Source organism: Pan troglodytes, chromosome 3 (genome assembly GCF_028858775.2).
Source record: "Pan troglodytes isolate AG18354 chromosome 3, NHGRI_mPanTro3-v2.0_pri, whole genome shotgun sequence".
Lineage (NCBI taxonomy): Eukaryota > Metazoa > Chordata > Mammalia > Primates > Hominidae > Pan > Pan troglodytes.
Window position 1 is genome coordinate 39,832,462 of NC_072401.2, and position 15,847 is coordinate 39,848,308.

At 40.5% G+C, this 15,847-nt stretch overlaps 1 protein-coding gene across 1 annotated transcript in view; it reads right to left on the reverse strand.

Moving 5' to 3' along the window:
- UGDH (UDP-glucose 6-dehydrogenase) overlaps positions 1-15,847 on the reverse strand; it is a 28,785-nt gene that overhangs the window by 5,182 nt on the left and 7,756 nt on the right. Inside the window, exons 3-10 of the mRNA XM_001142520.7 lie at positions 10,060-10,161; positions 6,625-6,825; positions 6,317-6,514; positions 5,721-5,868; positions 4,527-4,621; positions 1,560-1,690; positions 1,180-1,313; positions 360-451 (exon numbers count right to left, since the gene is read on the reverse strand). Coding sequence (XP_001142520.1) covers positions 360-451; positions 1,180-1,313; positions 1,560-1,690; positions 4,527-4,621; positions 5,721-5,868; positions 6,317-6,514; positions 6,625-6,825; positions 10,060-10,161 — 1,101 coding nt within the window. The remainder of the gene's footprint in view (positions 1-359; positions 452-1,179; positions 1,314-1,559; positions 1,691-4,526; positions 4,622-5,720; positions 5,869-6,316; positions 6,515-6,624; positions 6,826-10,059; positions 10,162-15,847) is intronic.

A 15,847-nucleotide genomic window follows, 5' to 3' on the forward strand; every position in this document is an offset into this window, starting at 1 on the left:
AAGATGGGTGGATCACGAGGTCAGGAGATCGAGACCATCCTGGCCAACATGGTGAAACCCTGTCTCTACTAAAAATACAAAAAATTAGTTGGGCGTGGTGGCAGGAGCTTGTAGTCCCAGCTACTCAGGAAGCTGAGGCAGGAGAATGGCGTGAACCCGGGAGGCAGAGCTTGCAGTGAGCCGAGATTGCGCCACTGCACTCCAGCCAGGGCGACAGAGCGAGACTCCATCTAAAAAAAAATAAAACAAAACAAAACAAACAAACAAACAAACAAAACACATACATGAACACATACTCAACCCCAGCTGATAGTGGAACACCTCTAGAATTTTCCTTAGTATCTTTTCTGTTACCTTACCTTAAACATGTCCCACTCAGTGCAAATAACAACAGCATGGGCACCATCACATGCTTCATATGGATCCTTGGAAATGGTCACGAGCCGGGACACTGTAACAACAGCAACAACAAAAAAACAGAAATAAGAAAGGAGTTATATGACATTACAGTAGTTCCCCCCTTATCTGCAGGGATACATTCCAAGACCCCCAGTAGATGTCTGAAACTGTGGAGAGTACTGAACCCTATATATACTTACACACATACCTGTTTTTTGAATCTGATTGCCAAAAGTTACTAAGTGACTAAGTAGCATATGGAATGTGGATATGCTGGACAAAGGAATGATAAATGTCCCAGGCAGGATGAAGCAGCACACAATTTAAAACTTATGAATTGTTTATTTCTGGAATTTTCCTTCTAGTACTTTCAGACTGCAATTGACCGCAGATAACTGAACCCGTGGAAAGCAAAACCACACATAAGGGGATAGTACTATAGGTATTCTAACACTAGGACTGCAGGAAGAGTTGGGAATAATCTGATTGCAGTATCAATGGGAGTGATGGTGGGAGGCCCCAAACCCTGCTTTGGAAGCATCTCTTTGGAATTTTGGGGATTTGTGGAGTATGTTGGAAAAATCAATGGACCAATCCACAGCTGATCACTTCAAATCAATGTTGATGACATTATGCCTAAGACTTTAATTTCAGAGAAATGAGGTTGAAAAGAGGGCCTACCAATGATATACATGATAAAACTGAACAACCTAAGGTTTCCAAAAGATAAAAAGTTTTAAGGTCTGGACTCAAAATGATTCATGAGACTCAAAGCCTTACCTTGGTCATCCTCTGAAACACCTGGATGAGAAAGATCCACAACTATTTGTTCCCTAGGTACTTTTGGATCATATATATGTAGATGTGCGCCTTCATCCATCAAATATTTGCTAATATATATACTAGAAGATTCTCTATAGGAAAAAAAAAAATCAGTATTGGTAAGCTTTATGTGGCATTATATTCTAATACCAGGGAGTTTAAGATACAGGTAAAATTAGATTTCTTAAGCTGGTAGAGTGGTGAAGATATGGATATTTATTTTTATTCTTTATATTATATATATACATGTATTTTATGTACACCTCCCCTAATCAAAAAATTAAGATGAGGAGTTAACACAATCTCAAAAGGGTTGAAATATTTTTAAAAACTGATACCTTGTATCACCAGTGTCCTTTTTGAATGCAAATCCCAAAATAGCTATCTTCTTATCAGTTACTGTATTAAACAGACTATCTATGATCCGGGAAGCAAACCTCCTCCTCTGGTAGTCATTCATGTCTATGACCTGAAATTACATGTACAATTGTGCAATGATTAGTTAAAAGAGGCACAGCCTATGACACACATTACTCAGAATTTTATGGTGAGTGCTATTGTACAAATACAATGCTTACATATTAACAAGAGGCAAAAATTAACCAAACTCTAGTGCCTATGGATTAAAAAAAAAAAAAATCACTCATCCCCTTCCTTAAAGCCATCCTAGGCCAGCAGTGGTAGCTCATACCTGTAATCCCAGCACTTTGGGAGGCCGAGGTGGGCGATTGGTTGAGCTCAGGAGTTCAAGACCAGCCTGGGCACCACAGCGAGACCCTGTCTCTACAAAAAATACAAAAATTAGCCAGGCAAGGTGGCGTGTGCCTGTAGTCCCAGCTACTTGGGAGGCTGAGGCGGGATGGCTTGAGCACAGGAGGCAGAGGTGGCAGTGAGCCGAGATCATGCCACTGCACTCCAGCCTGGGCGACAGAGCCAGACCCTGCCGTAAATTAAAAAAAAAAAAAAAAAAAAAGCCATTCAAAAAATTTCTAATTTCATTTGGCTTGATTTTCCATGCATAAGGCTAGGATGGATGCCAAAAGTGGAGCACACAACCAAGTTTTAATTCTAAGTGCATTTGAGGTTCAGCTATGAGACCAACCTAAATAAGGCACATAGGAAACCATACTCTCCTTAGCCCGTGTTTCCAAACTCTGTGGAAACAAGCTACAAGCAATGAAACCCCAAAGTATTCCTTCATTTGCTTGTGCCCCACTATTCACAAAAATTCAGTTTCAGCAGAAAGTGGACAGGCAACAAACAATGTGCAGAGTTCTAGCTGCCTCTGGATGAACCATAACACCACAACTATTTGACAAGGTTTTTTAACTAACTAAATGTTATAAGAGTCTCTGATCACTTAATCTGTTAAATTTAGGTTGGTAACCAGGTGGGCAAAGCAAAAGAAACTTTTTTAAGGCTTTAAGCTTCCAGGGACCATCTCAATCAAACCCTGAGAGCTTAAGCAATTAGCCCAAAGTGTTGGAAAATCAAGAGTTTATCTGCATTTTTCACACAATGAACAGTGAGATAAAGCCATCATGATGGATTGACTGGAATGACACTAATTGTATCTGTTTTCACTTAAAAATGTGCATTTCCAGCTAGGCAGGGTGGTGCGCCTGTAGTCCCAGCTACTCAGGAGGCTCAGGTGGAAGGATCACTTGAGCCCAAGAGTTGGAATCTAGGCTGGACAACACAGTGAGACCCTGTCTCTAAAAAGTAAAACATTTTAAAAAAAGAAACGTGCATTTCTTTAGATTCCCTCCCATATCTACTGCTGAAACCTGAAAAATTATAAACTCAGAGAAAATATTTGGGAAAGGCACATATACCGACTAGTAATTGAGGCAAATTACTTAATATCTCCATGTCAGTTCCCTCATCAAATAAAGAGGATAATGTTAGTGATGAGGATTAAATGAGATACTGTATGCAAAGTGCCCAAAAGAGTACCCAGTACAGGGTAAGCATTCAATAAACATCAACTCTACTTCCCAGAGCTCACTTAATGCTTCCAATTTGGAAGGGGTTTCTAATTTTAGCTCTGTGAGTCTCTGAAAGGTCCAAAACAAATATCAACAGATACAAAACCACTTAAAAGCATGACAATATAGGTTCTGTTTTTTTGAGACGAAGTCTCGCTCTGTCATCTAGGCTGGAGTGCAGTGACATTAATCCTGGCTCACTACAACCTCCGCCTCCTGGGTTCAAGCAATTCTCATGCCTCAGCCTTGCCAGGCCAGTCTCGAACTCCCAACCCTCAAGTGATCTGTCCACCTCAGGCTCCCGAAGTGCAGGGATTACAGGTGTGAACCACCATGCCCGACCAACGTTACAATATAGGTTCTTATTTTATTTTGATTTTATGCCTTTCAAGATAGAGAAGAATTAGGCTAGGTTCACTGGCTAACACTTATATTCCCAGCACTTTGGGAGGCAAAGATGGGAGGACTGCTGAGCCCAGGAGTTTGAGACCAGCCTGGGCAATATAGTGAGACCCTGTCTCTACAAAAAAAAAATTTTTAAATAAAAAAAATTAGCCAATGTGGTGGTGTGTTCCTGAAGTCCCAGCTACTTGGGAGGTTGAAGTGGGAGGATTGCTTGAGCACAGGAGGTCACTGCAGTGAGCAGCGACGGCACCACTGCATTCTAGCCTGGGTGACAAAGTGAGATCTTGTCTCAAAAAAAAAAAAAAAAAAAAGAGAAGAATTATAATTAAGGATAATTGTTTTTGTTTTACTCTGGGAGCAAATTAGAATGCTGGCTTATCACAAACTTCCATCAACATTGATTAGCAGGAAAGATAAATTAAAATCACAGATACCCAATAAACAAACATAAAATAAGCAAATTGAATATACTAATTTTTGACTTCCTGGAATAAATAAATTCCATCAAAAACATTTCATGGACAAAAAGTGACATGCTTAATGAGAAGCTAAACAGAAACTGCTATTATTATTGCTATTACTATTATTATGTCAGAGACAGGGTCTCACTCTGTTGTCCAGGCTACAGTGCAGTGGAGTGATCATAAGTCAGTCACTGGAGCCTCCAACTCCTAGGCTCAAGTGATCCTCCCACCTCAGCCTCCCAAGTAGCTAGGACTACAGGTGTGCAACACCATGCCTGGCTAATTTTTAAAATTTTTATAGAGATGGGGTCTCACTATGTTGCCCAGGCCAGTCCCAAATTCCTGGCCTCAAGTGATGCTCCTGCCTTGGCTTCCTAAAGTGCTGCGATTACAGGTGTGAACCACTATGCCTGGCTAAACAGAAATTATTACCTATAAAGATTAATACCTGCTGCCAATAACGAGCTACTTCTGGCAAATTCAGAGCCTCACAGAGATAAACCAAATTCAGAACATCCTTTTGGAAGCAGCTCCCACCAAACCCTGCAGAAAGAAAAAAATGAACAATATTTTCATGTAAGAACGAGAAAACTCAATCATGTGACAAATTTCTTTATACTAAATCAGAAAGCTTATACTAAGATTTTTTAATAATAAAATTCAGATGGATAAATAATGGTCTTATAAATTATGTAAAATTTGCAGGCAACTAAACAACTCCACAAGTAACTTCCAAATAATTTTCTAACTAAAATTTCATTATGGCTACGTTTAACTTTTTATATTGTTTCCTTTTATCTCCTTTTTTTTTCTCATTCATCTAGTATGACTGCCCCACATTCTTTAGCACAGAGTCAGCAAACTTTTTCTCTTTTTGAGACAGAGTCTCCCTCTGTCACCCAGGCTGAAGTGTAGGAGTATGAACATGGCTCACTGCAGCCTTGACCTCCCGGGCTCAGGTGATCCTCGTACCTTAGCCTCCCAGGTAGCTGGAGCTACAGGTGTGCACCACCATGCCTGACTAATTTTTTGTCTCTTTTTTTGCAGAGCTGGGGCTTCACCATGCTGCCCAGGCTGGTCTCAAACTCCTGGGCTCAAGCAATTTGCCCGCCTTGGCCTCAGACTCCCAAAGTGCTGGGATTATAGGCATGAGCTACTGTGCCTGGCCTGGGTCAGCAAACTTTCATGGTAAAGGGCCAGACAGTAAATATTTCAGCCTTTGTGGACCATTCAGTTTCTGAGGAGACTATTAAACTGCCACTGTAGCTCAAAAGCAGCCATAGACAATATGTAGTCTAATGGTCATGGCTGTGTTCCAATAAAATTTATTTACAAAAACAAGTTGTGGGCTGGATTTGACCCAAAGGCCATAGTTTGCCCACCCTTGCTCTAGTGCAATGCAGTATGCAGTAAGGAATAATATGGCTTTGGCATTAGAAACATCTAGTCACTCAGTTGCATGACTTTGAGCAAGTTGCACAAATTTCCCTGAGTCTGAATCATCTGTAAAAAAGAAAATAACAGCATCTACCTAACAGGTTATAAGGATTCAATGAGATATATAAAGCGCTGGTACCAGCAAATAATATGCCTTCAGTAAATAAACACTAGCTCTTTCTACTAGAGAAAAATTTGAATTTACCAACACTGGCTTTTAGAAACTTGTTTCCAATTCTCTGGTCCATTCCAATCGCTGTTGCTACCTCTTCTACATCAGCTCCTGTTGCTTCACACAGAGCACTTATGGAATTAATGCTGCTTATTCTCTGGGCAAGAAAAGCATTTGCTGCCTTAAAAAAAAAAAACATAGAGAAGAGTAAGATAAGCTAAAACAGCAATTTTATACATCTAGTTTATATTTCATTGCGTTGATGCAAATTACTGAGGGAGATATATAAGATACTGATGAGCTCAATTTGAGGAGACAATGGATGGGTTAGAAAGGGAAAATGTTTTAAATTAGAGAGGACAGATGATTAAGAAAAAGGGTAAAGAGGGAAAGAGAGATAAAAACCAAATTACTATTTTAAGATTTCAGAATTTTTCAGAATCTTTTATACCCTCATATATGATCTCCCTTGTGAAAATTATTTCATAATTTGAATGTGCAAGAATATGATCTTCAAAAGCATAACCTCTTACTACTATTAAAAAAGTATCTGTGGAGTTTATCAGGCTCAATGAAATAAATAAATATTTGGCTTTAATTTAATGAAGAATTGAATGCTATATACTAACCAGTTTGGAAAGCTCTGAAGACCAAGTATTAGTGGTGAGGATCTTTTCTCTGGGAACCCAGTGCTCATATACAGCACACAGGGCCTGCACAGCTCTCTGGCCCTCTGGAGTTTCATCCCCTCCAATCAGTACTCTGTCTGGGTTCTTTAGGTCCTTGATGGCTGTTCCCTCTGCCAGAAACTCAGGGTTGGACAGCACCTAGAATCCCAATGCAAAGGAAAGTTTTAAGCTAGAATTAATTATGGGCAACTTTAACACATCAGTATTTACATAAGAATAACCAGATTCTAATGCTTCATTTTTTATACCTGTAAATTCAAGTTGGGTTTTGTGTTTGCATCAAATATGCGACGGATACTTTCTGCTGCCCGCACTGGAACTGTGCTTTTCTCAGTCACAATTTTGTACCCATTTGAGTTTTGCACAATGCGTCTAGCACAAGCTTCAATATACTTCAGATCTGCTGCCCGGCCTTTCCCCATTCCATAGGTTTTTGTTGGAGTATTCACCTGATGTAAGTATATGGGATAAAGAACAGAGTGCCTGTGAGATAGGGATTTCAAGATATACCCTGAACTACTGGTTCAAGTGTGGAGTTAACAATCATCAGTAGCCCTGATTTAATCCTCTGTTAGTTCCACAGAAATAATATATTTTATAAATATAATAATCAGAAGAAATAGCTTGAAGCATCTAGAGAGCTCATTCAATAAATTTTGGTTAGGAAGCTACTATCTATATGCCAGATAACTAGGGCAGGCAGATTCCAGCTAAGCCCTGAAGACACACAAATGAATGAGATGGTTATCCTAAAGGACTTCACAATCTGAAATGAAATGTAAGCCTTTTCTTATTCCCTTTCTTTATTGTACATAATATATTATTATAGTCCTTAAAAATAAGTTTTAAAGTCTTTTTTTTTTTTTTTTTTTGAGATGGAGTCTTGTTCTTTGCCCAGGCTAGAGTGCAGTAGTGTAATCTCGGCTCACTGCAACCTCTGCCTCCCAGGTTCAAGCGATTCTCCTGCCTCAGCCTCCCAAGTAACTGGGACTACAGGCATGCGCCACCACACCCCACCACTTCTTTTATATTTTTAGTAGAGACAGGGTTTCATCATGTTGTCCAGGCTGGTCTCGAACTCCTGACCTCAGGTGATCTGTCCACCTCAGCGTCCCAAAGTGCTGGGAATACAGGCGTGAGCCACCGCACCTGGCCTCCTTTCTTATTCCCCTATTTTTACAGTCCTATATCAACAGTCTTTTAAAATATTGCAATATCATTTACAAATGCTTTCTGAGTTCATTAAAGCTAGACATTACCTATCATCTTCAGGATATAGAATACTATGTGGACAAAGACTTGCTTTTTTTTTTTTTTTTAAGATGGAGTCTTGCTCTGTCACCCAGGCTGGAGTGCAGTGGCGTGATCTCGGATCACTGCAATCTCTGCTTCCTGGGTTCAAGCGATTCTCCTGCCTCAGCCTCCTGAGTAGCTGGGATTACAAGTGCGCCACCACACCCGCCTAATTTTTGTATTTTTAGACAGGGTTTCACCATGTTGGCCAGGGTGGTCTCAAACTCCTGACCTCAAGTGATCTGCCTGCCTCAGCCTCCCAAAGTACTAGGATTACAGGCATGAGCCACTGCACCTGGCCAATGGGCGAAGACTTTCATTTAGAAAAAAAAAAAAAAAAAATCATGGGCCCAGAGTCTAGGCATTTAGTTTTGGATTACATGTAACCTTGGAGAAGTGTGGCTGCCTCTGCCTCAGTGACCTCATTGGAAAATGAGGATAGTGAGCTCTCTAAAAACTAACACATGAATGTTATAATGCTCTGACAAAAATGAAAGTGCTCTGAAAAGTCTAAAACTTAAAGGGAATAGGAATTATTTTTGAACTAATAGTAAATAGTACTAACTCTCTTCTCTTGATGAGATTATAACCCAATGGGAGACTAAATAAAGGAACCAAGTGAAAATAAATCAAAACTTGAAGATTGAGTTGAGGTGTGAAAAGCAGGAGGAAAAAGTTGTTTACATGCATGGAACAACTTAGGGCAAGAGTTACATGTAATGGTGTACGGAAAGGCAAAGACAGCTCATGATGTAGGGTGAAACTGGCTAGCGATGGGAGATGATCAGACAGCTTCCCCTGGTAAAGGAGCTTTGAAAACAACAGTTGAAAACTGATTGCTACAAGATAATTCCTGTCTGGCATTCAAAAACAGATTATTTTTAAATGTCCTTTCTGCAGAAAATTATTCTATTACCATTCCAGGCTCTGGTCACCTAAAAATTAGACTAAGTAACTCGTTGATTTTTTCCAGGTACCTAGCTACTCCAAAATATTTTCTTATTTTTTTATGCCTCCACTCTAACTTTCTGCAAGTTTAAATAGGGGATGGGTAGGTAAGTCATAAAAGCTGCATCAATTTCTCTGAAGTGATTAAGGAGGTCAAAAAGAAGAGACTGAATTTTTTTTTTTTTTTTTTTTTTTTTTTTTGAGACAGGGTCTCCTTCTGTCACCTAGGCTGGAGTGCAAGGTACAATAATGGCTCATTGCAGCCTCAACCTCCAGGGTTCAATCAATCCTCCCACCTCAGTCTCCCAAGTAGTCAGGACTACAGACATACAGCACCACGGCCAGCTAAGTAGAGACAGGGTTTCACCATGTTGCCCACGCTGGTCTCAAATTCCTATGCTCAAGCGATCCGCCTGCCTTGGCCTCCCAAAGTGCTGGGATTACAAGCATGAGCCATCATGCCCAGCTCGTAAAGATCTTAAGTCATATAACACCCTCACTCAGCTTCCAACTGGTGATAGCTATATCATTACATACAGAATATTTGAGCAGATGGTTACTAGGACAGCAAGATGTAAGTTGCTTTGGTTCAAATAGTGTTTACTAGAGTTTAATCTCAAGTGTTGGTTCTGTTTTTTTCATTATAAAGGTAGGACAGTTCAGCCACATTATGAGGTAAAGGTGTCTGTTGGTTAGCCTGATAATCTAACCAACATATGCCAAGTTACAAACAATTAATGTAAAATTCATTTAGAGAGGAGATGCCTGTAAGTTTGCAAACTGATTTTCTTCATCTCACCTCCGCCAACCACTGGAAACAAGAAATAATGAAATAAATATGAAATATACTATCATCACATGTGCTCTCATGTTACCAGCATTTCCTAGTTCTTTTTTTTTTTTTTTTTTTTTTTTGAGACAGAGTCTCACTCTGTCACCAGGCTGGAGTGCAGTGGCGCGATCTCGGCTCACTGCAACCTCTGCCTCCTTGGTTCAAGCGATTCTCCTGCCTCAGCCTCTTGAGTAGCTGGGACTGCGGGTGCACACCACCACGCCCAGCTAATTTTTGTATTCTTAGTAGAGACGGGGTTTCACCATGTTGGCCAGGATGGTCTCAATCTCTTGACCTTGTGATCTGCCCACCTTGGCCTCCCAAAATGCTGGCATTACAGGCGTGAGCCACTGCACCCGCCCATTTCCTAGTTCTAAATCTCAGATTAGAACTTTGAGTTTACTTGTTCAATGACTTGTAATGACATATTTGACTAGATGATGACGGGGTTTTGTGAACTGTCAGACAAAGTGACAACCAAAATTCACCGGACAACTCTATACTAAGCAATGTTGAGGCTTAATACCAATGGATTTACTATTAAAGTATGATGAAACTTTTATATAGACAAGAATACATTAAAATTCACACAACAAAGGAAAATACTTACAGAAATAAATACAAGATCAGCTTCTTTGATGGCATCATCAATATTGGTAGAAAAAAAAAGATTTTTTCCTCGACAGGATTCTACCACTTCTTTTAGTCCTGGCTAAAAAGAAAAAAGAAAAGGAATTGTACATATAGCTTGCCAGTGATATGAGATAACCTAATAGTATAGAATTACATTTGTTAAAGGGGATGGTAATATTGTAATTTAAAGGTCTAGGTTGTGCTCAAATTACCTTTGTAGAAAAGTTAAGGATGATATACCAAAGGCCATAAGTGCACATCTCATTTTTTAAATAGGGACAGGGTCTCACTCTGTCACCCAGGCTGGAGTGCAGTGGTGCAATCTCAGCTCACTGCAGCCTCCACCTCCTGGGCTCAAATGATCCTCCCATCTCAGCCTCCCAAGTAGCTAGGACCACAGGAGCCATGAGGCCTGGCTAATTTTTGTATCTTTTTTTGGCAGAGATGGGGTTTTGGGGTTTCACTGGGTTGTCCAGGCTGGTCTCAAATTCCTGGGCTCAAACAATCCTCCCATCTCAGCTTCCCAAAGTGCTGGGATTATAGGAGTGAGCCACCATGCCCAGCCCATTTATTTTATTTTATTTTATTTTTTGTGAGACAGAGCCTCTTTCTGTCACCCAGGCTGGAGTGCAGTGGTATGATCTCGGCTCACTGCAACTTCCGTCTCCTAGGTTCAAGCAGTTCTCCTGCCTCAGCCTCCCAAGTAGCTGGGATTACAGGCATGCACCACCACACCGGGCTAATTTTGTATTTTTAGTAGAGATGGGGTTTCACCATGTTGGCTAGGATGGTCTTGAACTCCTGACCTCAGGTAATCCACCTGCCTTGGCCTCCCAAAGTTCTGGGATTACACGCACAAGCCACCACACCTGGCCTATTTTATTTTTTCATACAGGGTTTCGCTCTGTTCCCCAGGCTGGAGTGCAGTTGCGTAACAGCTCACTACAACCTTGACCTCCCAGGCTCAGGCAATCCTCCCTGCTCCTCCTCCTAAAGTGCTGGGATTATAGGAGTAAGTTATCACGCCCTGCCTCATAAGTACACTTAAGTAAATAAAGTAAAATGGAAATTGCCATTAAACTTGCTACAATCAGAAGAGCAGCTCATTTAACGCTTTGTCATTGTTTACCATGTGACTAACTGATGAGTTAACTATTAACTATGAGTATCAACACAATTTTCAGAAAATTCAAGGTCTTCTGTGATTTCAAGCAAATATATGATTTTGCATTGTCATTATGAATGCACATTTTTACTCCCAATAATTCAGGCCACAGAACTGGCTGTGAAAGTCAATTTACTCCATATATGCTTAAATAAATATAAATTTTTCTAAGTCCTATTGCAAGGAACCCTTTTATTTAAAAAAAAATTCCCAGTTTAACAGGAGATATATTTACATTAAGAATATGGAGGGGTATAAAACCACTTAACAAATATTCTTATAAAAAAAAATCAAGCCTAAATCTGATTGGACCTCTACCTTTAGATCTAACTGCCAATTTACATTAAATAAAGAATAAGTTGAAAAACTCCAAGGAACTGAACCAGCAAAATCTAGACTGAAAAATTTCTTTTTTTTGAGACAGAGTCTTGCTCTGTCACCCTGGCTGGAGTGCAGTGGCACCATCTCGTCTCACTGCAACATCCACCTACCAGGTTCAAGTGATTCTCGTGCCGCAAACTCCCAAGCAGCTGGGATTACAGGCGCACACCACCATACCTGGCTAATTTTTGTATTTTTGGTAGAGATGGGGTTTTTCCATGTTGGCCAGGCTGGTCTCGAACTCCTGGCCTTAAGCGATCCACCCGCCTCAGCCTCCGAAAGTGCTGGGATTACAGGCATGAGCCACTGTGCCTGGCCTAGACTGTGATAATTTCTAGCCAATAAACAAACTGGTTTCTTCAACCAATAGATACTGGTTGAAGCACAACTATTGTGGGCTACCAGCCTGGGCAACATGGCGAAACCCCATTTCTACTAAAAAAATTTTTAAAAATAGCTGGGCATGGTGGCGCTTGCCTGTAGTCCCAACTATTCAGGAGGCTGAGGTGGGAGGATCACTTGAGCCCAGGAGGCGGAGGTTGCAGTGAGCCAAGATCGGGCCACTGCACTCCAGCCTGGGCCACAGAGCAAGGTCCTGTCTCAAAGAAAAACAAAATTATCTTTTAGAGATACATGATAAAGTATTTATGGATGAAATTATAAATAATCAGCATGGTGGTAGTTGGGAAGGAGGACTGGCCACGTAGATAACTGCTGAAACAAGATGATGGGCACACGGAGATTCATTGTACTGTTGTCTTTAATTACATGCTTGAAATCTTCCATAACAAAAAGCAAAAAGAAAACAGACCTAAACCACTGAAGCTCACTCTTAGGGGAGAAACTTTAAACAATATCCATCCATAATATTATGGATGTTTAGAAAACTATGTCTACAGCAAAGTGAAAGCCCTTCAGGGGCCATAGGTCTGGCATTACATATAGAGGCAACTCCCTTTTCTTCAATGGTTCCGAGGTCTCTTAACATAAGTAATTGGAGGATGTGAAAAATGTACATTTGAATTTCCATTAGTTTGATTAAAATAACAGGACAAGCAAGATATATGAACCACTACAACCATGAATATGATGTCACCAATCACAGAAATGGGTTTCCTTGGTTATTTTGGCTAGATTCTAGAAAATGAGGGAAAAGTTTTATAGAGTCAGGATTTGCAGAGAATAAAATTTAATTCAGTCCTGTGTATAATCTCCTAATATTTAAAGTTACTAAAACCAGAGCAATGCAGAATTCATATACGTATAATAAAACCTCAAAATGAAGACTTACATAATTATATTAAAGCCAAAACTGATGCAGAAGCAGTTAATAATATAGGTTCTATCTGTTATTAGGTTCATTATGTAATTATCATAATTGGTATTTAGAATTTATATGGTACTTTTATTAGAAGAACTCAAATCCTTTCACAGGGTAAAATTATCCTCAGTAAAATGAAAATTTTACCCAGAAAAAAAGCAAAGCAAATTATCCTTTTTTTTTTTTTTTAAAGTAGTTACTACTAAATTTTTTTTTTTTTTTTTTTTTTTTTTGAGACAGAGTCTCACTCTGTTGCTAGGCTGGAGTGCAGTGGCACGATCTCGGCTCACTGCAACCTCCACCTCCTGGGTTCAAGCGATTCTCCTGCCTCAGCCTCCCAAGTAGCTGGGATTACAGGCGCGAGCCACTACACCCATCTAATTTTTTTTTGTATTTTTTTAAATACAGACGGGGTTTCACCATGTTGGCCAGGATGGTCTCGAACTTCTGACCTCAGGTGATCCGCCCACCTTGGCCTCCCAAAGTGCGGGGATTACAGGCATGAGCCACCACACCCGGCCTAAACTGTATTTTTTAATGAACAAAGTTTAAAAAGCAATGTCTATTCAATAAATACGACAACACAAAAGGAAGTGTTTTAACTGTTAAATATTAACAGAATCTACTATTTTCTCAGTAATTCATGTAATGAGAGAAGAAAGAACATTAACAGTAAGTCAGAGCCCACTGTATGCTCTCCTAGTCACTACTATTCCCAAATTACCATCATGCTGAATTCTATAATCATAGATTAGTTTGCCTATTTTTGAAACTTACGCAAATGGAATTATACAGTATGTACTCCTTTGTGTCTGGCAACACTAATTTTGTAAGATTTTAACCATATTCTTAAGTGCAGGAGTAGTTTCATTGATTTTCAACACAGTACAGTATTTTGTTGCAGTATTATAAAATAATTCATGTAGCCATTCTTTTTGTTTGTTTGTTTGTTTTTTAAGACGGAGTCTCACTCTGTTACCAAGTCTGGAGTGCAGTGGTGCAATCTCGGCTCACTGCAACCTCCCCCACCCAGGTTCAAGTGATTCTCCTGCCTCAGCCTCCTGAGTAGCTGGGGCTATAGGCATGCGCTACTACACCTGGCTAATTTTTGTATTATTTTAGTAGAGATGGGATTTCACCACGTTGTCAAGGCTGGTTTAGGACCCCTGACCTCAGGTGATCCGCCCACCTCAGCCTCCCAAAGTGCTGGGATTACAGGCATGAACCACCGCACCCAGCCTCATGCATCCATTCTATTGCTGATTAATATTTAGGTTGTTCCTTCTGTCTTTTAGTGCACATATGTATGCATCTCTGTTGGATATACACTTGGAATTGCTGGGTCACAGACTAATAGTTTTTTTTTATTTTTTCAAGAGACAGGGTCTCACTTTGTTGCCCAGGCTGGAGTGCAGTGGCGCCAACAGGGCTCACTGCAGCCTCAGCCTCCTGGGCTCAAGTGATTCTCTTGCCTCAACTCCTCAAGTAGCTGGGACCACAAGCACATGCCACAATGCCCAGTTAATTTTTAAATATTTTTTAGAGACAAAGTTTCACTATATTGACCAGGATGGCGTCGGCCTCCAAAAGTGCTGGGATTACAGGTATGAGCCACCGCGGTTGGCCTTTAAAAAAAAAAAAAAAAGAAAAGGAACAGGGGTCTTGCAATGTTGCCCAGGCTGGGCTTGAACTCCTGGGTTCAAGCAATCCTCTCCCCCGGCCTCCCAAACTGTTGGGATTACAAGCATGAGCCACTGTGCCTGGCCTATATTTTCAGCTTTAGTAGATACTATCAAACATGTCTGCCAAGTGACTGTATCAATTTATATTCTTACCAAGCAGTGCATAAAATTCTAATTGCTAAACACTTGGTATTGTCAGTAATATCATTTTAACCATTCTGATGGGTGTCATTATTCTAATTTATTTATTTACTTATTTGGAGACAGAGTTTCATTCTGTCAACCAGGCTGGAGTATAGTGGTGCGATCTCAGCTCACTGCAACCTCTGCCTCCCAGGTTCAAGCAATTCTCTCGCCTCAGCCTCCTGAGTAGCTGGGATTACAGGCGTGAGCCACCACACTTGGCTAATTTTTGTATTTTTGGTAGAGACGAGGTTTTGCCATGTTGGCCAGGCTGGTTTCGAACTCATGACCTGAAGTGAACTGCTCACCTCGGCTTCCCAAAGTGCAGGGATTACAGGTGTGAGCCATTGTGCCTGGCCGTATTTTTTTTTTTTTTTTATTTGGAGATGGGAGTCTCACTATGTTGCCCAGGCTGGACTTGAACCCCTTGGCTCAAATGATCCTTCTGTCTCAGCCTCCTGAGTAGCCAGAACTACAAGGCCATGCCACCATGCCTGGCTTATTTGTGAAGACTAGAATACACTGCTGGCAGAATTCATTACTGAATGTTTGGATATAAGTATGGTTTATGGGGTTTCAAATGACTTGCAACCCTTTTATCAATATCAGCATTATAGAACTCACCATCAAGTTATCTTTCTAAAACATTTTTTAAAATTACCCTAAACCAAATATAGTAGTAATATATATATATATTTTTTGAGACGAAGTCTTGCTCTGTAGCCCAGGCTGGAGTACAATGGCGTGATCTCGGCTCACTGCAACCTCTGCCTCCTGGGTACAAGCGATTCTCCTGCCTCAGCCTCCCGAGTAGCTGGGATTATAGGTGCGCACTACTGCACCCGGCTAATTTTTTGTATTTTTAGTACAGACGGGCTTTCACCATGTTGGCCAGGCTGGTCTTAAACTCCTGACCTCAGGTAATCCGCCTGCCTTGGTCTTCCAAAGTGCTAGGATTACAGGTGTGAGCCACCGTGCCGCCAATATTTCAATCCTAAATCTGATTCAGATATAATAAGTAAATCTGTGTTTT